The sequence below is a fragment of the Grus americana genome, chromosome 2 (assembly GCF_028858705.1).
Source record: "Grus americana isolate bGruAme1 chromosome 2, bGruAme1.mat, whole genome shotgun sequence".
Lineage (NCBI taxonomy): Eukaryota > Metazoa > Chordata > Aves > Gruiformes > Gruidae > Grus > Grus americana.
Window position 1 is genome coordinate 147,294,683 of NC_072853.1, and position 22,281 is coordinate 147,316,963.

The window sequence follows — 22,281 nt, forward strand, 5'->3', positions numbered from 1 at the left end:
TAGTCATATTTCAGAGGATTTTAGTGGGTTCAGAGAAGCGGGGGAGTTTGAGAAGTAGTATTTTTTTTATTTTATATTCAGAGAACTGAATATAATGGAATAAGAAAAATAGATTATTACAGAGCTGTAAAAAGCGCTGCAGTGGGTAGGAGCAGATCAGAAGAAATCTCTGGTGTCCACCAAGGAGAAACATCAAGGGAGAACAAAAGCAGCTCTCATGTATGAGGAGAAAAGACTGAGAAGCAGAAAAAAATAAAGATGGTGAAATGGGTGGAAATAACAGACAAGAAGAATCATGAAGTCTGTGAAGGAGGTTTCTGCTTAAGTACTGTAGCATTGTAATAATATGCAAGTTATAATTACTTTAATGTATTTCTGAATATTACCACAATTCTTCATTGCCATAATAACATAGTACAGTGATTAACTGCAGGGAAGAGTTACATAAAATGGCTTAGCTGCAAATTAAAAATAATAACAAAATGATCCCAAATACAGTAATTTCTTAGTACATGACCTGGTTTTTTTGTTTTTTTTTTCTTAATCTGTAGAAATTTAATAATGACTGGTGGATAGGACGGTTGGTAAAAGAAGGCTGTGAAATAGGATTCATACCAAGCCCAGTCAAACTAGAAAACATGAGGCTGCAGCATGAACAAAAGGCCAAACAAGGAAAATTCTACTCCAGGTAATAACAATAAATCATTAAAAACAGTAGCACTGACTGTGACACAACTTGAAAGTTAATGCTGTATATGCTATAGTTCTGTTTAATTATTGTAATTGGCAGCTGCAAATATTTTGCATCAATGAAGGAAGTAATATTTATGTATATAATTAGTGTCATTTCCATTTGAGAAAGAAAGTAGATATTTAGATTGGTGGTCTGTGGTGGCCTACGATGGGTATTATTCCATTTTATTTTCATAAAATATTTGCAAATATACATTGCAGTTAGTGCATTTACTATATGCAAGCACAATTTTTTGATTTTAAAAAATCAATCTCCCTAAATTCCTTAGCATTTGTTACTTGTTTTCATGATCTTGCAATTTCTGAACACTTTTAAAGCTGATATGAGAAATTACAGCAAATGTTAAGATGAATTTATTTGTAATCTGAAGCCAGTGCCTGTTGGTTGTCTCTTAGGGAAAAAAGAGCTTTGGTCTGTCAAATTCATTGCCTACAAATACAGCTTTTAAGAATACCGCACTTTAATGATGGAAGTTTCATGTCAAGTCATTTGTTGTCTCTGACTGCAGCCATCATTGCATAAAAAAAAAATTCAGTATCTAAATATATTGAACAATACTGCAACATGGTAATAATGTCATCTTTACTGTAGAATTATTAATAAAGCAGTTTTCCAGTAAATATTAACACATGTGGATGTAAACACCATTCGCTTCCATTTGGGTATACAGGAAACAAATATTTCCACTATGTCTGAGTGGGATGGACCTGGAATTGAGAAAACAGCTGGGAAACATTTGGGAAGCTGGGAAGGTTTTCCTACTTCGTTAGGAAGGGCAGCAGTGTTTGAAGAGCGTGTCCACGCTAGGAGGAGACCAGGGTGCTGCAGTGCTCAGCTGCATTCTCCAGCTGTGAAATGCCTTTCCTAAGAGTGTGCTGTCCTCGGCAGGGGGATGTCGGGTTCCTTCGTCCTCTCGTGACGCTTCTGACACAGCCAAATCTGACCCAGTGATTCGGTCCCTTTCCAAATTGTAAAGGCTTCCATTCTCCAGAACTTCTCACTGGAGATAACACTGTCCTACACCACAAATGCATTTACTTAGCGCTTATTAATATTTTAAGATGGAGAAAGTGGAAACTAGTACTATCACATGATTTATTTGAAGAGCGTAATAGTCTTTCTTACATTCTTTTCAGTACTGTTCTCATTATGGTAACTGAAATAAAATAACTAAAAATATTGTTTCATTTTCACAACTTGGATAGGTTTTCGCAGAGCAGAATTTGACAAAACCCTAGACTGGTTTATCTTCGTTGGAGAGACTTTTTTTTCCCAAGTGATACCTTGTATTGAGACAACAAAAGAATTTATACTTCAATTAAATTGAAAAGATGTTACGCAAACACACTGTCATTTTCATTAGGGAGCTATCAATAACTCTTCTGTTAAAGGAAACAGATATGCTCACTGGCTTAAGAACTAGTCTTAGCAATGAGTAGTAACGTTAATAATTATAATTCAGTAGCCATATTAATAATTGGATTGCATTAAGATCATGAGGTAGTGAGAGCATATGCAGCAGAATGAAGTTGTACGGCAAAACAAGGAGCATGATTGATGCTTGCAGTTTCCCAGTCTTCAAAATGTACACACATTTAGTATAAAATGTATATTTTATACCACTGCCAGAAATACTGTTTGTCTCTCAGCTAGCAGCTCATTTAGAAGGCAGGTAATAAATAAACTAGAATAAATACTGAGAAAGCTATGAAACTTCCAACTAATTTGTTGCTTTACTCCAGTAAATCAGGAGGAAACTCTTCATCCAGTTTGGGTGACATCGTTCCTAGTTCCAGAAAATCGACGCCTCCATCATCTGGTGAGTAGGTCATGAACCCTTCAGTTTACAGGCTCATGCACCTAATCTGTTAAAATTTATATACGTTTAGTCCTATTTTTCTTATTCCCTGTACTTCATAGGTGTAAGGTTGGGTGGTTGCGTTGCCCTCTAAGGCTGGTTTGGATAGGTTTGAAGTAATGGGGTCGATGCTGGCAAGATCGGGCAATGTTAACAATCCACAAAATTCCCTCTTTGCTTTTAGCACGTGTCATGGTTTAACCCCAGCCGGGAGCTGAGCACCACGCAGCTGCTCGCTCACTCCCCCCCATCGGGTGGGGGAGAGAATCAGAAGAGTAAAAGTGAGAAAACTCGTGGGTTGAGATACAGGGAGTTTAATAGGTAAAGCAAAAGCCGTGCACACAAGCAAAGCAAAGCAAGGAATTCATTCACCCCTTCCCACGGGCAGGCAGGTGTTCAGCCATCTCCAGGAAAGCAGGGCTCCGTCATGCGTAACGGTGACTTGGGAAGACAAACACCATCGCTCTGAGCGCCACCACCCCTTCCCCACCACTCTTCCTTTTCCCCAAGCTCCTTGTGAACTGAGCATGACATCACATGGTATGGACTATCCCTTTGGTCAGTTGGGGTCACCTGTCCCAGCTGTGTCCCCTCCCAACTTGTTGTGCACCCGCAGCCTGCTCGCTGGCGGGGTGGGGTGAGAAGCAGCAAAGGCCTTGGCTCTGTGTGAGCACTGCTCAGCAACAACAGGTCTATATAGCAAAAACACCTCTATAGTATCAGCACTGCTTCCAGCACAAATCCAAAACATAGCCCCATGCTAGCTACTGTGAAGAAAATTAACCCTCTCAACTGAAACCAGGACACCATGGTGTTTTGTAGCAAAGACACAATAAAATGATGAGACTGCATTGCGGTAGGATAGTGAGAGATTTGGTCTGGTGTGAGCACTCCTGCTGAACAAGAAATACCTTCTGGTACAGGAGCAAAAGCAGCAAGAAAAATCAAAATTCCCAAGAGGTTTCTGCAGTAACATCAAGAACAGCATTATTTTATTGTAACAGGAACTTTTAGTTTCACAATTCTGATAATGAGGATGTGCTTCACGTAATTCTAGCATATTGGATATTTTTTGCCTTTTGTGACTTTTTTTCACAAATACTGTTTTGTATTTAGAGCATCAGCAGACAGATTTACCTTCAGTTAGGTTGCATTCAAGAAGTATGAAGCAAATACATGGCGAGTTGGTGGAGGAAACTGGCATTAGCTCCTTGAAAAAAAGCACAGCAGAGGAATAAAAAAAACAAATCTACTAAATTCAACTGCTGTGTTTCTGGATATTTTATCTTCTCATGAGAGAGAAAATAGACATTTTGAATACCCCAAATCAGAACATAGTAATGAATGTTGCTAGTGCCTTGTGTACTGAGGCAAAGACGTGTATTTTCCAATCATATTAGTTTATATGGAGCCTGGTCTACAGAGCAGGCATCTTAAAATGATCCTGAGGATTTTAAATTATTTGCATGGACATTAAGAGAGAGACAGAGGAATTCAATCAAGTTAGGGTAGTAGCTTCATTGAATTAAATTAAATGAAAAATATATCTGTCTGTCTTGTGAAACCATGAATTTTTAACAACCAATTTTATTACAAATGCAGTTTGTTTATCAAAATTCCACTTAAATTTCCTACTTCTTTTTTTTTTTTAAATGTGTTTTTAGTTTACTAATATGTGTCCACCACAAGTCTGTAGAACTCACCTTAATCTTTTATTTTTCAATTGATTTTAACTGTCATATTTAATGTAAGGCCTGCTTTTTCAACAGCTGCATTTTTGTAGTAGAAAGTGTTCATGGACCGATGTTGTAATTTTATAGTTAGAGCATCTGAAATGCTATAACATTTTTTGCATCCTAAAAACACTTGTGCGGAAGAACATAGGAAATTTTCAGAATGTTGCACAGAATTTAGAGATAAGAGAATGGGCAGCATGCTTTGGTTACCAACTGACCGACTGCTGGCGATGCTGTAATTTTCATTGCATTGAGTCATTTCTTCAGACAGTAGTTTTCAGAAACCTGTTTTATCTAGAGAAAGAAGAAAATCTGGTTAAATTTATTTAGTTACATTGAAGATTTGGAGAATATTTATGAATAGTGCACATTAGCTTATTCCGTGATTGTAAGATTTTGATTCTGCAGTATTTTTTTTTTTACTTAAGATATCCCAAGAAGGGTGAAAGAGACATAGTTTGTGACTAACACAAGAACTCAAGTGACTTTGAAGTACAGTTCAGTTATTATTCCTGAGCCTCTTCTTTTTGAAAGTGTAATAAATGAAAAATACATAAATTATTTAATTAGTTGAAGAGATTATAACTAAGTTAATTTCATTTTTTGCTTTGAGTCAGGTTTTTTTTTCCATATAAACTAGTGCCACAAAACCAAAAAAACCCAAAAAGATGAAAACCAGTGGAAAAACAAATGAAAAGGAATCTCATAGCCATTTAAATAATCAATATTGTATTGATATAGTAATCAATCCATACAGTCCTCATGGGCCACCAAACAGGATGAGGATAACGGTGAAAATTACTTTGGTAAAAAACCCAACGCATTAAAGATAATTAACAGTAAAAGAAATATCACGGAAGATGTTACATAGTCTGAAGACTGAGAAGGAAAAAAGGAGATATTGGTATCTAGCTGATCAAATGCTGCATTTCTGTTTTAGACAAAAAACTTAAGAACCCTGATTTTTCTTTACTGAAGATTTTAGTTGAACATAGAACCGAAGGAGTTTTAATATGCCTTATTATGAGTGATTTATAGCATCTGTGCTGGCCTGCATTCAAGAAAAGATAATATGTTCTTTTTATACTTATGAAGAGGATGAAGGAACAGTGTTGCTAGAAGAAAACGTTATGTGATTTCTGTGGCTGTTTTTAGGAGCAGGCGTATAGAAACAGGGTGCAGATCTACTCACAGGCTTTCCTGGCAAGGGCAGGCTCAAAGGCACAGTTCTGCAACTCAGGGATTGTCAGGCGTCATGGCATTAGATCTGTGGATAATTCAAATGGGAAGATATACTCAAACAGAAGAGATCACTGTCCCAAGTGTCTCTTAAATCAGTAGCTGCACATAGGCTCAGCAGAAATATTTATCTGTTGCATAATTTAATAGCACATGCCACTGTATTAGTTGATGTCCCACTCATCAAGCAGCTGAAAGCAGGTCACTAAAGTGGTTTCATAATAGTTTGCAATGATTAATTATGGGTTTGGATAAAGTCAATGCAAACGATAGTGCTTACAGATGTATTTAGAGTTAGATTCGGTTCGACATAATGGCATGGCAAGATAAGAATGTGTTACCAGAGTGTGTCAAGAGGTGGGTAAGATCTTTACGCACAAGGGTGATCTGGATCATTTTTGTGTATGTACTTGCTTTCTGAAGACAAATTTAATGCATTATTTAAGATCAGGATTGAACATTGTCAACAAGAAAGCTTTTTTTGTTGTTGTTTGTTTTGTTTCGGATGTAGTTAACAAGTATCTGTTGGAATCAGCATTCAGGATAACACGGCTTTGCATTTTGAAAATGTATTTATTTCCTAGTCTGTGATGATTTTTTCTTAAACTGTTGTTACTTACTTGCTAAAGAGTAACTTAAAATGGTATAATATTTTATATTTATGATATAAGCATTGTGTACTGTATATTCTTTTGGGGTAGAGGTTGAACAGAAGTGGTTTATTGTATTCACTTTCATTTTGCCCTACCTACATCCTCACTCTTTACAACAGGATCCAGGTCTCTGAGACAAGCTGAGATCAATTTCCTTTCTTCTGCTACCTGTTCTTTTTAGTTTTCACTATTAGTAGGTCTGTTTTTATTATTTCTCATAAATCTATCTTATGACTACTGTGCATTTTTAGTTAAAGTGGTTAAAAATGCGAATTGTAGTCCACCCTGAGGTAAATGTAGATATTATTGTACCAGTATCAGGCCAATTTTGTCTTCAAAAGTGATTTTTCTTCTGTTTCTTAATTTCCTATAGACATGCTAGTGACATTTTAAATTTCAGTAGATGATACCCATTTTGAATTAGTGCTCATTGCTATAAAATAATTCAAATGTTGTTGGCCAAGTTCTGTTGTTTACATTGGTGAAAGTCTTACCTATTCCAGTCAACTAGACTGGATTTACACTGGTGTAACAAGAACGAACTTGGCCATTGCTCTGTTTTATGAAAGTAGTTCTGTGTATGTCTGATGTAGCTGTGTAAAAGGGGATCAGAGGAAAATGTTATAGCAGCTGTTACAGATTGCCTTCTGTCTTCTAATCCTAATGTACTGCACCTTTAAATTTTTCCCTTTGTTTTATTGTGTTTGGTACTCATGGTTGATTTTTTAATTTTTATTTATTTATTTATTTATTACTCTGGTCAGTTTTATTTTTCTTTACCTGTTATTTCCTTTTTAACCTATCTTCACCTTCCCTGTCATCTGATAATTCTGAATTGTTTGTCTGTATATAGCTATAGACATAGATGCCACTGGCTTAGATGCAGAAGAAAATGATATTCCAGCAAACCATCGCTCCCCCAAACCCAGTGCAAACAGTGTAACATCACCCCACTCCAAAGAGAAAAGAATGCCCTTCTTTAAGAAGGTAACACCGACTTCCAAGCTCCCATCTGTCCACCTGCTCACCTGCAGTGCGTCACATTTCTAGTCCTGTTAACTGTCTGCGTCCTTTGACAAGCCAATAACATGCATGCTTTGTTGTTCTTTGTTTCTTTTCCATGCTGCTGTAGCTAAGCAGAAGCAGAAATCGGTAAGTTTATATCAACATTACCTGTGTTTATCCTGCCACTGGCATCATTAGCATTATTACCCCACATTAACAATGCAGCTACTCCAGAATTAAGGAAGAAATGTAGCGAGCTGTTAGTGGATTCAGTACAAGAAAACAAAAGAGTGTCAAGTTCAGTGCGTCCGTGAAGCTCTGTTACGGTACTTATCCTTTCTGATGGAATAATAGGACACACTTCGAAGGCCCTCTAAATGTTTGAGAAATTTATTTCTAACAAATCCATACAATGCACCTCTCCAGTGCATGCTTATTCTTTCTGTATCTTTCTTATGTATTTTTTTTTTCCTTATAACTCAGTCTGTTGAAATCATTATTGGAATCCGATCGGATACTCAGATTGTACGTAGAAAACAAATACTCGAAATCATTGTATTTTTAATTTAGTCAGTATTTAAACTTCTAATTCACTAGGTGCAAAATCTGCAGGTGAACAAGACCAGTGGAAAACCACAGACTTGTTTTGATGGTTTACTTTGAGTTTCTGCTGTTGTCATGTATAAATTATCAGCCAAATGTTCTTGCCATCCATCAGTCAGACTTTTTTAGTATCATCTCAGCTATTGGAAATGGTACTGTAGGTTCCCAGGAGAGCCACCGTCTCTCCACAGATAACCCAGATAACTGCAGAATTATGCAATTGGCATCCTGTTACAGCAAACTGTGATACGTTTCTAGGATCTTTGCTGCAGTAAGTTATTAAGACATTGGGTAGCAGTCAAACCGTGTGGTGAAATACCACATTTCTACTTTTTTGGTTTTAAACCTTTAGCCTTCATAGCTCTTATTAATTTGTTTTCAGCCACTCACTTAAATCTACAGGTAACAACAGACTGTTATAGTGTTTATAAACAGCGCCAAGTGACACTGTTGCTCATGCTGTGGATGCTCACATGTTTAGTAAATAAAACTTTTTTTCTCTCTCTCTTCTTCTTGAACTCTTTTAAATAATATTGGATCTTTCTCATTTCCAAAGTCACTGGTATTTGCTTCAGTAGGGTCTGTTAAGTCCTGTATCATTCACAGCCCACTATGGAAATCAACAGCAGTTTCTTGCTTCTGAGTAATGTCTTACTTAATCATATTTATAACTAAATCTAAATGCTAAGGAAGAGTAGTGCATGTTGACATGTATTGAATGCTATCTGCATAAGCATCTTTCGAAGATGCGGCTTCTAGATGAACCACCGTGGACCTGGATGGTGGCTAGTCCCATCTGTCTCTTCATTCTCTGGTGCCTCTCTTCTTCCATATCAGAGTCGTTACTGGTCACAGTGGGTTTTGTAATACTGACATTTACAGTAAATGCTGGATGGGCATCCCAAACTAATCTATATAGTCAAACCTCCGAGCAAAAGCTGTATGGTCAAAACTATGCTAGTTTTTACTCTGAGTTCATATTTGAACTTGAATCTGCAAGTGAAAGCTGTATAGCTCATTGCCATTCCCTTAGAAAATAGTAGATTCTCTAATGCTAAATTACTTTAATGCTTCCATTAGATAACTTTTACTCAATTTTCTGCTGACAGCTTCATTACTTCAAGCTGTAAAGATTAGAGAAAAAAAAATCGCCTGTTTCAACAGAACAGGTTTTTAAAATACCCCGTATTCCATCAAATAAGGTAATTTCTGTGCTTTCTCTAATTTTCAAATCGCTGGTTAACTTCTAGCATGAACACCTTTGGTTGAGTCAGCCACTTGAAGACAAAGATCTGTTTCATCGGGACACTGATGCTATAAGCACTTACACATCTGTAATGAGTTTTTCTTAGGATCTGTCTCTAATACACTTATCAGATTATTATTAATATTAGCAAGAACAGTGGAGGGCTGCATTTGGATACTGGCACAGCATAATTGCGGGGTTTTGCTTTGAAATGTGTTGAGTCAGATTCTGCACTGTGTGAAATAAATTAACTTCACATGCTTATGATGCCTTGGGCACTGGTATTCATTCTTATGTAACTAATTATCTGGTGAAGGTACAGGTAACAAAAAATATGATAAATTACGTTGAAAAACATTCACAAAAATGTTTTCCATGTTTTAGACTGCTTTAGACTGCTGCTTGTGTAGCATTTTGTGCTGTCACTGTATTAATGTCTGTCTTTGTGTTTTTCTGTTTCGGAATGTATATACTTATTTTAATGTTATTGTGAAACACCTTGGGATACGTTGAGTACTGAAACAACGAACAATGACTGTATTCTGTGATCTTGCTGATGTATTTGTACTATGTAGGCATTTGAAAAAGAGATCTGGCATACCTTTTTCCATATCACCCACACGTTCCTGGGTTTGGATTTCAATCATTTTTTCCCCTAACACAAAGATAAACCGAACCCTCCCTTACAAACAAAAAACTCTTTCTGATAAGACTCATTCTTGGTGGTATATATTGAATAGCCATTTATTAAAGAAAAAAAAAAGGTTTAATTTGTTTATATTATATTTTAATAACAATATAAAACTGTTTGCCATCTTTGGAAGCAGGCAATCTTTTTATCTTTGTATTTTAAAATACGTTCTATAGATTGTGCACAATACATCAGTAAGTAGTTTGGTGAATATCATACTAACAGAATCCATTCTTGGGTGGTGACAGGAACTTCCCAAAGTGGAAGGATTGCTATCCCAAGCTCTGTTTATGAAAATTTGCTAGAAATACTAACTCGATCAGTCATTATTTTGATTTCATTTGCAAGTGAGTTGCGGATGCAAATGTGGAAGTCAGACTATGAGTGCTCCCATGGGAATTTGCAGTGGTGTCACAATGTTTTGTCAAGCAGTGGGCAGATCTGAACATGAAGAGAGATGTGTTATGCTTTTCCCATCCCTTTCTGTTTTATTTTTCTCTTTCATAATTTGCCTACATAAAATTTCGGTGGGAAACAGATGTCACAGCTCTAGAGTCAATCATTTCAAATCATTAACTATTGGAAATAACCTTTTCAATTAACCGTGTAGGAATTACGGAGTGGGACACGTGAATGTCTCCAGAATAACAGTTTTTGTAGCTCTCCAGAGCAAATATGAAAACAGCAAGAAAACCAAAAGTCAAAGAGAAGCCTTTTCAAAAGAAATCCCTGAACCTGTTATGTCCTTATGTTGTACTACCACTTTTCAGGAAAAGTTAATGAATCCATGATTCCCGTGTTGGTGACATCACTGGAAATTCAGAGTTCCTAATATTGTAAGTAATGCGTAACGCTTTCTCTAGGTGCTGTGATGCTGAAAGCTTTTTCTGTTTTGCAGACAGAGCACATCCCTCCCTATGATGTAGTGCCTTCTATGCGACCAGTAGTTTTAGTGGGACCTTCTCTGAAGGGATATGAGGTAGGTGATCGTTGGAAATCGTTTCATTTTGCCAAAAATATTGTGCTTCATTTGAATCAAATTTGAATGTTCAAATCTAGTTAAGCAGATTAACACAATTTATATCATAGACAAAAATATAGACAGTTCTTACTTCTACCAGATACCTGCTTACATTTTATTTCACATCAGAATCCACATTCAGAATAAATTACTTACATTCCAATCATATTGTTCAGATATAAGATTTACTGTAACCTTTATTACATGTTATTATTAGCATCAAGTATTATGAGTTTCCTATGTGATATTATTAATTTGTTGTTTGTTTGCTTCTAGGTAACAGATATGATGCAAAAAGCATTATTTGATTTTTTAAAACATAGATTCGAAGGGCGGTAAGTACTTTGCGATGCAAATCTACTTGAGTTCAGGTCCTGTTTAGGTAGTACCAGGTTTTTAAGAAATAATGATGTTCTTTTTGTAGAAAATTAGGAATGGCAGCTAATTCCTTGATCAATGGACTATAGTGGGGATTGGAAGCTTCCTTAGCAGACCATGCTAAAGCTGTGCTGCAGTGGGAAGTGTTTAGGGGCGTATATTTCTTGAGAGTGGAAAAAAGGATGCCTTCTTCTTGATGACTGAACATTCACACTCCAAATTGCTAGATATTTATCTGCAGATTTAATGAGTGTGTACTCTTAAAAACTTATTTTATTTAAGTATTTTTCAAGTGATATCTCATCAATGCTTCCTGGGTTCTATACAAGCTGACGAGGACCACCATTCCACCTCAGCTCTAGTTGCTTACAGTGGCATCTAACTTGGAAAGAGTAATACAAGATTCAGACTATCTAATGTATATGATTGTCAAACTCTTGCTCCCTCAAGATGGGAGCTTGGTTTGACAGAAGTGCTGGACTCTATAATGGGAAGTCTCAAAAGGACTGCTGGGGGGGTGTCAGTCCCCCACCTTACTGAAATATGGTCACCCGTGGTAGCAGATAGGCTGCACTTCCCTGGGCTTGGATGTGAGTGCTGTTACAGCCTGGACCCCACAGCGTACCAGGCAAGGTCCAATCTGATTTGTATTTGAGCCTCCAGGCACTACTGTAGTACAAATGTCAAATGATGATCCATCTCTAAAAGCAGTGGCATGTTCTGTAATTCAAACATCACAGACCCATGGACCAGAGACATCAGGAGGATTCTCCACATGTGATTATATTGCTACTGGATCAAGCCCCAGATTAATACGTGCTAGCGGGTTAACATTTGGGGGGAAAAATTGAGAAAATGGGAAGGTCTTGTTACAATGTCTGCAACTTCAATGAATGTTCTGTTTAGTCTGGAAGTGGGCAGAGCAGTGACACCATTCTGTCTGCCGTGGTGCTGTCATACTTTCAAGAGGGAGTTTGAGGTTTTCTGTCTATAGCTTCAGCTCTAAAATACTGGACATTGTGGTTTAAGCTATTGGATTTTCTCGGTCAGAATGATGATGTTCATACCCAACCACTTAGTAGTCTCTCCTTATCTTAGTCCGGGTTGTCAAATCATAGATATCTACCTGCAGAAGTGGCAGGTAACAAAATAGTGAGTGTTGCAAGCAGAAAAAAATGATTGCGTCTTTATTTCATAAAGCATATCTAATTTTTAGTTGTAGATCAAATTGTGACAATTGGTGTCTCTGGTAGCAGACTGGAAGCATCCCAGACTTCAGTAGCAATCTGAATTGGTACTCGAGGTCCTCAGCAAATTTGTACAGGAGGTTCTTAGATTCATGCTACTGCTGTCACTGCCACTCTGCTGTCAAGCTGTCCCCCACTCTCACTGCAATTGTTTCACTGTATGGACATATATATCCTTTGTTTTGAGAGCAGACTTGTTATTCCTGGTGTTACATATCTCAAGACATTAAAATGACCTTAAAAAGATGTTGAAAGACTGTAAAATAAAAAATAGCATTTTTAGACTGGTAAATGTATCTTTGTTCAATATACCATAATTACATTTGAAAAAGGGAAAAAATATTTTCTATTCCCTGTAGGAGGGAAGACTGGCAGGAAAAAACAAACAAATGAACAAACAAAAACCCCCAAACCTGTAAAAGTTTCTAGTGTTCATCAATTAGCAAATAAAGATAACTAATGACTACCCCAAATTACATGTTGGATTTCATTCTAAGACTAATGGCATTATCTGTGAGGAGCTGTGCCAGAAATCACAGTCTTTGGTTATGTTTTTAGCTTAAGTTAAATCATGCCAAAGTTTCCAAAATGATGTTACGAACCAGTATTGTGCAAATAAGTCTGTTTTTCCGTATGAACTTCTGCCTTTGCTACATTTTGTAGGGTTTTAGATAAATATATACACATGTTGAGCTCATTGGGAAATGACATTTGGTTACATTACAGATGAAGAGCGTCTGACTCTGCATGCTAGAGAGAAGCCCTCCCTGTTCTTAGCCAAATCCATTTCCTCCTTTTAAATTGCAAGTAAAATCTTACAAGGAAGAACAAGGGAATATCATCAGTCTGATTTAACTCTCAGCACTGGAAAAATGTGACCCCTAAACCTCATTAGACCAGAGACTTTGAAAGGGAATTTATCCAAAGGGTGCATTTTGACCCTGTAAAGCAAACCAAACAGAGTTAACTGTTTTCCTAGGAAGAAGAATACGCAGAAGGTTACGTAGCAGGTCAGTGCAAACAACTGGAAGTAACCACTTCTTTTTTGGCTCATCTTTTCTCATAAACACAAAACTGAGCCTGCCAGATACTCAGCCCAGAGTTTTCATTTGCATGCTTCTCTGTGTCGCAGTCCCCATTTTTAAATGGCCAGCATATTGCTGGATTTTTCTGGAAAATTATAGGCGACTCTTACACTCTGTTAACAAACATGCTAGTAAACTGAATAATAAAAATAAGAGTTATATGGCTGTACTAGTTTCCCTGCTAAGCCTTACCTTTACCTGTTAACTGCGTATCCCTATATGTCTTATATGTATGGTTAAAGTCAGCCGGATTGTCATTAAGTACCTTGCAACAAATTAATCAGAATTAGGGAAAGGAGAAACCAGCTTATTCATACTGAGGGTACTGGTGCAAAGTTTAACCACATCTGGCCTGGAGCCCCAAAGAAAGTCCCATCTTGTGCAGCATGTCTCTGACCTCCTCCTGCCTCCCCTCTCCCCAAACACGTGTAGCTTTGCAGTCAGCGGTCGTGCTGCATTTCGGTGCTGTGCAGAAAGGGAGATGTCCTATCGATAGTTCTTGCAACAGTATTAGTTAGATAAAGTTTCTTCTCTGTTCACATTGAGCAAAGCGTACTATGCTGCTGAGAAGAACGTGTTTTCCTGTGGTCTTAGCCGTCTTTTAGTGTTAAACGAGTCTCTTTTTCTCCCCACATCCCTGCAAGATAAATAACATTCTGTTCTATCTCACTGTATTTTATTTTTGCAGTATATCAATTACACGAGTCACAGCAGACATCTCGCTTGCCAAACGCTCAGTATTAAACAACCCCAGTAAGCATGCGATAATAGAGCGATCTAACACAAGATCAAGCTTAGGTAAGTACCCATAATGATGCTATCTACAAATTGGCTGTAAAATATACTACTCTCAATTCATATCTGTAAGCTAAAAATAGCCTTCTCTCTGCTGTGAGAAAATCATGATTCCCATAATTCAGAAAGCCTGGCACTAGAAATAATTTTTAAATCACTACCAGGTAAACTTCATATAGTGCCAATTTTGGTTTATCCTGCTTATGTTCAGTTTTCATGCTCTGCTGTTTGCCTCAGTGGGGAGAAGTAGCCCTCCATAAGGTAAATAAAATCCGGTTAAATAGAACTGACAGTTTCAGAATACCTGAAATTGTATGGATAGTATTGGTATTATGCATTATCTTTGATAAGATTACTAGTAGTGGTAGCTACTGATATTAGACCTGAAAAAAAATAATTATTGAAGTACACTTTTTCTGTCTATCTACAATGATTTAGTTCTGCTCCAGGTATTTAAAAATGGTATTTATTGCAATAAAATTTGATCTTGATAGTGAAAAACGGGGGTGTTGGTTTGTTTTGTTCTGTTTTGCTCTGAACGGGTCTCCTGGCTGCACAGCTGTGGGACACGGGGGAGATGAGTTGCTGTCTGTCTCTCTCCTCCTTGAACAGTCAGTGGCACGTGGACTGAGACCCATGTGTTTCTTTCTACAGCCGGTATCATTTAAAAATGGCTTTTTATTATAGCTACATGCTTTATGTTAATCCAAATCCCTCTCCCCTTCCAGGTTCAATGGGAAACTATTCCTTTACTCAGCCACCTTTGCATAGTGGTACCCCATGGAGCTAGACAATCAGGCTAGGGATTTATCCCTCAGTTATGCTCACGTTTGTGAGCAGCGGTGGTAACTGCAGCAGAGAAGGGTATTTCTTAGACTTTTGAAAATATATTGTTGGGTTTTATGTAAGTATTATTTTAATAAGTATTCTATCAATGAGTTAATATAGTACAAAGGTAATGTGCTTGATATATTAATACCAAATCCTTTTTTTCTAGGAAATAAATTAACCTCTTTCTGAGAACAGCTCTTTCCTAACCACCCAATATAGGTTTGCAGTATTGTGCATATTGTTCATAATTGCACATAGGACAGTAAACAGTGGAGTGAGCACCATTGTTTGGAACTAATTTAGTAGATAACCCAGAATTAATTTCAAGGAGGCATAGACAAACAATGTGATAATCAGGAGTGGGAATAGCCATGAGGAACTGGATTTACAGGATTATAGGGAAGTCTCAATGGGCTTAATGCTACACACACCTACTGACTGCAAATTAGCTTTTGTAAAGGAATCAGTTAAAAATAGACTTGGGATTTGACTCATTGGAAACCAATGTCACCACTGAATGTTCTAGTGTAAAATTAATGTATCCAAGAATTTTATAAAAATAGTGTCTGGCTCATAAGGATTTAGGAGGACAGTACAGACTTATTCCTCTCCTATATGAAAGCTTGTTTTGTATACAAAGAGAAACGTTTGCTTGTCAATACTGTTATATGTTTAATATGTGAAATGCTAGAACTAAATTTAAGGAAAGGGCAATTGATTCATTTCTTTAAAAGCTGAGAAGAATCTGTAATTTTGAAAAGACTTTTCTCTCCAAGAAGGTACAGTACATTGTTAAATCTCATTCACCTGAAAATGAGTCCCAATTGGCTTAGTTAAATTTCTATATGTACACATGCCATTTGCAGAAACTGCTGAACAAGCTCTGTGCTTTTGCTGCATTTCTTCATCAAAAGGACCCAAACCTTTTTCTTGTTGTTTCTGTGTATGTTACACTTGTTATAACCTTACCTCATGCTGTATGCTTTGTACAAGAACCTGATTGTCTTGGCTTTTTCCATTCTTTGCTTCATTAATGCTCTCCCTTTCCAGATGTTTTGGGTATGTATACAAGCTTGCAAATTACTTTTCCTGCTGTTTTGTGTTCAGTGCTTTATTGTACCTCACAGAACCACCGTGTGTTTCTTGTAACTGGCTCACTGATAGACAAAAGCCAATCCTGTGCTGTGTTGCTAAGTTTTTCTTTTAGAAAATCTTGCTGGTTTTCCATATTTATTTTCAAGGAATTCTAAAAATAAAGTTGAGATTGACAAGTAAACACTAAAGATTAGGTTTTCCACTGTAAATTTCTAAGGCGTGTGCACCTAATCTGCGTATTCTAACACAGAGATGTGAATGCCGATGTAAAATATGTCATCGTGTATATGGCAAATGGATTGCAGGCAAATAGCCGTTTATTTGCTTTCTGCATGCATATGCAGTAACCTGTGAGGCATTACATGCACCCAATTTGCATGTGCAATTGAGTCTCTACATTTGGAAAGTTGTCTCTAGAAAATGTATAGAGCTCCCTCTCACATCATTAGGTTGATATCCCAGAGTTTTGTTTTCTGAAAATGAAACATTAATAGAAGAAATAGTAGTGGATTATCAGTGCAAATTTCAGCCTTGTATTTTTATTTTCTTGATATCTGCGTGAAAAGCTTGAAACTATGGTAACTATTTTTTTTTTATATATATACACACACATGTTATGTATGTGATAATGTTATTATGTATTCTCCATGTTTGGTAATTTAATGACAATCGTTGTATGTGATAAGTTTCAAGTAAATGCTTCCCCAACTATATATTAAAAATAAACTTAAATGGGTGCTAGCTAAGCCTCATAAAAATCCTTCCCTACTTACACAGGCCGTGGAACAGGAATGCAAAATTGGGATTTAACCAAGACCGTATTTCCATTCCAAAGTATCAAGGATCTAATACAGTTCAAAGAGAAGAAAAAATGGTGTTCAATGTGTTATGGAAAATTCTGGTTGTCCCTTTATAGTTTTATCTTCAAGATAGGTGGGACAAATGTCCAGAACTCTCACTTGCAGGCATTAAATCCTCAGATATGGTAAAGTAATCTGCTAAGCCTGAAGCTGCCTTGGACCAGAATCCTGTAATATAGCGGCCAAGAGCTTTTGGGTTATCATGAGGATGTGGCTACACTTCTTTTTGTATGCAGATGGGGAAAGAGTAGCAAGAAGATCCTGAACCTGTTATAACTTATCAGCTTCACGTGTCACAAAATGCTCTTTTATCCTGCTGGGCCAGCCTTAATTTTGTTAACATCTGAGGTCAGATTCTCTCTAATGAATTCTCCAGGTACTTCTGCATTGGAAGTTTGGTATTAACTTTCCAATGTTCTAACTTATAAATATTTTTTGATACAGTATTGGCAAAGTATTTTAATGAAATTTCCTGAGTGTTTCCAAAAGATATACAGGGGAAAAAATATTCTTGATTTCTGTAAATTAGACATCACTCTCAGCAACGTGTCACTGTATTTTCTCATGCTACTACACTGAAATATACAGGATTGATAACTATATTGAAGCAAAACATATGGTAGAGACAAAGCAGTGTGTTAGAAAAATTTTTAAGGTTACGGATATCTGTATATAACTAAGATACCTGGATAGGTGAATGAAATATTTTTAGCAAGTTAGCTGTTTGCTTAAGAATACAGTTTGCTTCCCTTAAAACTATTCACATCTGTAGGTTGAATTGATCCAGTATTTTTTCTTTCTCCTAGGCTCATGGAACTGATAGAAAGTTGGTGTCTGTCCCCTCATCTTATCCAAGACTAAGGGTTTGGGTTGTTTAACCAGAATGCAAAGAAGTCTGGGTTCATTTCTGTTCTGTGCTAACAGAGCCATGAACTCACCATTTCCATCACCAGGACAGGGCTATGACCACCTTTATGATGGTTGTCAGGTGGTCCTGCTGAGTCTTACACACTTTGCTTAATAATTAAGCTTTCCCTGAGAAAGAACTGGAATCCACGTGGTTTGCCTCCCACTCTAAGCATCAGGCTACAGAGTCAGTATCTCTCCTGCTCAGTGAATACGCAAATGTTTCGCAAGCGGCACACCATCAGCAGAAAGGTTGAATAGACAGCGATGGAGTGGTTCCACATCCTAGGCTGAGCATTTTTATTTATGTTTGTTCTGAATTAAACAACAGGCCTAGGGAACACATACTTAGTGTCTATGTACGGACCAGAGCTGTAAAAGCCTATAGCACTGCAGTGAGTAATGAGGCATCGTGCCAAAATATCCAAGATAGTGCCAGCCTGATGTGATGATATCCATTCTGAACGATGCAGAGACACTTGCTTTTGGTCCCCTGGGCAAAATAAATGTTTCTGCTTCTTCGCCCAGTCTTACTATCCCAATTACTCGCTAACAGAGCGTAGGGGAGCTGAATGATGGGAGCAGCCCTACGCTGCTGCATGGCACCTTCTGGAGCAGCTGCAGCTCTACCTGGCACGGTCGTCTCAGTGCAGCTCTCCCCTGCTGCATCCAGTCATGCTTCTGCTGCAATCCACTGATTTCAAGCTTTTCCATTCCTAGGCTGTTAAAATTTACTTCCAGTTTAAACCTGGCATACGAAGCATCATTCCATGAATGCTATTGTTTTGCTAGCCCAGAGAAATAGCATCGTAGAATGATTTGGGTTGGAAGGGAGGAAGTAGGTATTTTCATGTGCTATTTAGTATTTTTAAATGACACTATCTGGTTTATATTTTCACATAATTACAGTATTGCATTTCAGGAGACATCAGTCCATTATAAACAGATCTTGGTCATGCTGAGGTTTCCAAACATCCCATTGTATCTGTAAATACCACTTGGACGTGTGTGTGCATTCAAGGCCATCTGAATTCTGTCTAAACTGAGGCTCAGCAGGCAGGAAGAGGAAACCCCTGTTTCTCTGCAGCGTCTCACCCCACAGCTCCCCTTCAGTGGAGCCCAGACGGGAGCACCAGGCAGAGCAGCAGACGTGCTCCTCTCCTTTCTGCCTTACCCCTCGCAGGAGCCCCATCTGTTAGGCATGATGAGTAACACATGCAGCCACTTTCCCTGGAAAATATTGTCATCCTCCCACTCCCACCCTCCCCTTTTTATGTAACAAGCTAGTGGCTAAGGGATTTGTTTGAAACCAGGGAAATGTAAGTATATTTACAAAACCATATTTATGTTAGAACTTTGATTAAAACACCTGTAATTCCAAGTATCTTCTGGCCCATTGCCTGAGGACTAAGCTAGAGCATTTATTCCCTCTTCCTTGCTTATGTTCCCCTCCAAGACTTTTTCCTTCTTAGCAGGTTATGCTGGAGGGGAGGCACAGAGGCTTCCGCTCTCCAGCATTGCTGTGGGTGGGGTGGGACACCTAATCCTGCCTGGAGGCCATGGGGCTGAACCTCCCTGGCTGGGGCAGGGATGGAGCCAGCTGCCCCTGTCCAGAACAACCCCGCTGTTAGCTCCCTGTCTGCCCAGAGCAACCTTGGTGCTTCAGGGGAGGAAAGGGGAAGATGAGAAGAAAGAGGCCCAGCACTTATGGGGTTTCTTACTGGCTTGCTCCAGACTGCTCACACACCATGTAGCTTCCGGCATCACCCTTGGTAGCATCTTGGTCTCTCTACTTAGTATACAGCAAGCACAGGCATCTAATGTAGTCTGGGATAGCCTGCTGTGGGCAAGTACCTGCATTCTGGGTAATGCAATACCTAATGTAGACACTCTGCTGATTTTGCCCACAATATAAGCATATGTATTCACAGACGTGCTCACAACTTAAATTTTAAAATTTTAATTCTGTCAGTTAAGCTCATGATTGACTTCTTAATCAAAAGGTGTTTGGGCATAACTTAACAGTCATCACTTCCTTTTTGTTTTTCTTTTTTTCATTTTCTTGGATTTCAGATATGACCTTTATCCATTTCTCGGCAGGTTTTTTCGGTACAATACTTCTCATTTCTTTAATTATGTTCATGGCATTTAGTGATTAATTATTTTTAAGTAAGTGTGCTTGTACAAAAGAATTAGCATAAGAAAAATCATGGCTACTGATGTCTGTTCTCCTTAATTTATAAAATTATTTGTGCAAGATGTTGGTAATCATTTTTAGATTATATGCATTGATATAGGTATGTTGTTTCTTACAGACATGCTATACATCTGTAATATCAGCAGCTCTCTTTAGAAAAATAGAATGCTTTCTCTCTGTGGCTGTTGCAGTCCAAATAATAATTTACAAATCTGTTTCTAAGAACAAAACAATGCTACCAATACCATAGACAAGTAGACACGGTCAAACTGAATAGGATATTAAAGTCATACTGTACTCAATTGACAGTATGTAAACTTCACCGTGCCTGCCGAAGATCAAAACCTCCTTGCTGCATATAAGCAATATTTTGTGGTTCTAATCCGGCCTTTGTAGGCCAGAAGGACGGCCATTTTGCATCACATCCCCATCACAAAACTGCCATCTCATCAGGGTCTTCCTAAAACACAGTGCTGCTGTAGCCGCTCCTCTGTCCAGCTGGGTGTCCCGGTGACTCCTGGCTGCTGTGGATGCTTTCTGCCCAGCTTTGAAGGAGGGTTGTGTTTCTCCAACTGTGCAGAGTACAGGATGGTTTTTTACCATGGCGTTGTATAAGTGACCCTAAATTCCACCACAGTTCATCTTGTTATTAGTGAATTGAGGTAGGTGCAGTGCAGTGTTGCTGTGTCTTTGCCTTTACTTTAGGTGAGATTATTGTAATGAACAGTTAAAGATTTTTGCTTGAAATTCACTTGTAAGGTCCAACGGGTGTAAGAATATTTGTCTGCCCCCATAATGGGATAAGCCATTTACTTGTGGTCTCATCCCACTGAATTTCCATTCGTTTCAGGGTACGGTAGGGATATTTGGAATTAATATATGGGGGTAAGTTTAAAGTGCGATGTTTAAAGTTGGCTGGGAGATGTGTACTTCTTGTTTCTTAGAGCTGACCCCCTGTTGTATGGAATGAATAGTTGAGTGCTCCTGTCATTTAAAATGTGTTCCTTTTCTGATTACCGAGGAGGACATATCAAATAGATTGTAAGGGTCACTTTAAAATTTGATAGCTTATTGCTGGGTTTGAGTGTTGTAGCTGGGCTGCCAGCATTTCATGATGATCGTCACAGTAGATCTAATTATGTTTATGCCTCTCATTACAATTGGCAAATATAATTTATTGGAGTTAACTGTTATAGCCTCACCATTATGCCTCTCCAGTACATCAGAAGGGACCTTATTATAAATAGATGATATCCATGGAGGTGGGAAGATTGCTAAGCTATTACTGTGCTGCTTTAAAGATACCACACTGTCATTGTTCTCAGCTCCCTATTTTAACTACCAGTGACATTTGTGTTACTAGCCCCACACGGTATTTAGGGTTTTTTGCTTTCTTTGGTCAAAAGTCTGAGAAAATTTGTGTTGAGTGTTTTGTTGGGAAAGAATCTTTACAGGTATAAAATTTGGGGGTTTTTTGAGAGATGTTGCTAAATAAAAATGAAAACCAAAGCTGCAGCAGTAGGTAAAGCCTTTGTCATCTAAAAAGAGAAGCTATTATTTAAGTAATCGCAACGATCTTATGTGTTGTAAAAAGTTAGACTACAAGGAAGATTTCAAGCAAAATGCGGGATTTTCCAGAAGCTGAATTCGTACTCTAAGGAACAGGAGGTCAGGACCTTTTCGGCAATCTCTGTGGCATTTTTTCCATCCATTCTTTACTGGAGAGGTAGAGGCACAACATATTAGTTCATCAACCATGCAGTGTAGTTCCTTGAACTGTTCTCCTATACCAAAGTTAAGAAAAATAAATACTGAAATACTTTTTAATTGATAAAAAAGATATCTCTCCATCTTCAGGCTCAGGTGTAAACTATTGGTTCACAGAACCATAGTTACCTGCAATTATTGCCCTGGGTATGTTTCACAATAGAAGATACCCTGAGGCACACTCTGCCCTGGCAAAGGGTTGTTTCAAAAAGTACAGCAGGAAATCCAGTTCACAGAGATCTATTCTATACTGGCAGAAAGGTGCTTCCGGCAGTGTAGCAACTACTGCTTCCCCAGACGAAATTATGATACGC

The 22,281-nt window shown here is 37.9% G+C and overlaps 1 protein-coding gene across 8 annotated transcripts in view; it reads left to right on the forward strand.

Moving 5' to 3' along the window:
• CACNB2 (calcium voltage-gated channel auxiliary subunit beta 2) overlaps nucleotides 1-22,281 on the forward strand; it is a 253,162-nt gene that overhangs the window by 219,670 nt on the left and 11,211 nt on the right. For 6 of the 8 annotated variants that reach the window (XM_054814568.1, XM_054814574.1, XM_054814575.1 and 3 more), the window contains 6 exons: nucleotides 552-688; nucleotides 2,497-2,573; nucleotides 7,094-7,227; nucleotides 10,684-10,764; nucleotides 11,083-11,141; nucleotides 14,205-14,314. In XM_054814568.1, coding sequence (XP_054670543.1) covers nucleotides 552-688; nucleotides 2,497-2,573; nucleotides 7,094-7,227; nucleotides 10,684-10,764; nucleotides 11,083-11,141; nucleotides 14,205-14,314 — 598 coding nt within the window. Of the gene's footprint in view, nucleotides 1-551; nucleotides 689-2,496; nucleotides 2,574-7,093; nucleotides 7,228-7,372; nucleotides 7,393-10,683; nucleotides 10,765-11,082; nucleotides 11,142-14,204; nucleotides 14,315-22,281 lie in introns of all 8 variants that reach the window. The other 2 variants (XM_054814569.1, XM_054814573.1) reach the window with 1 other exon arrangement.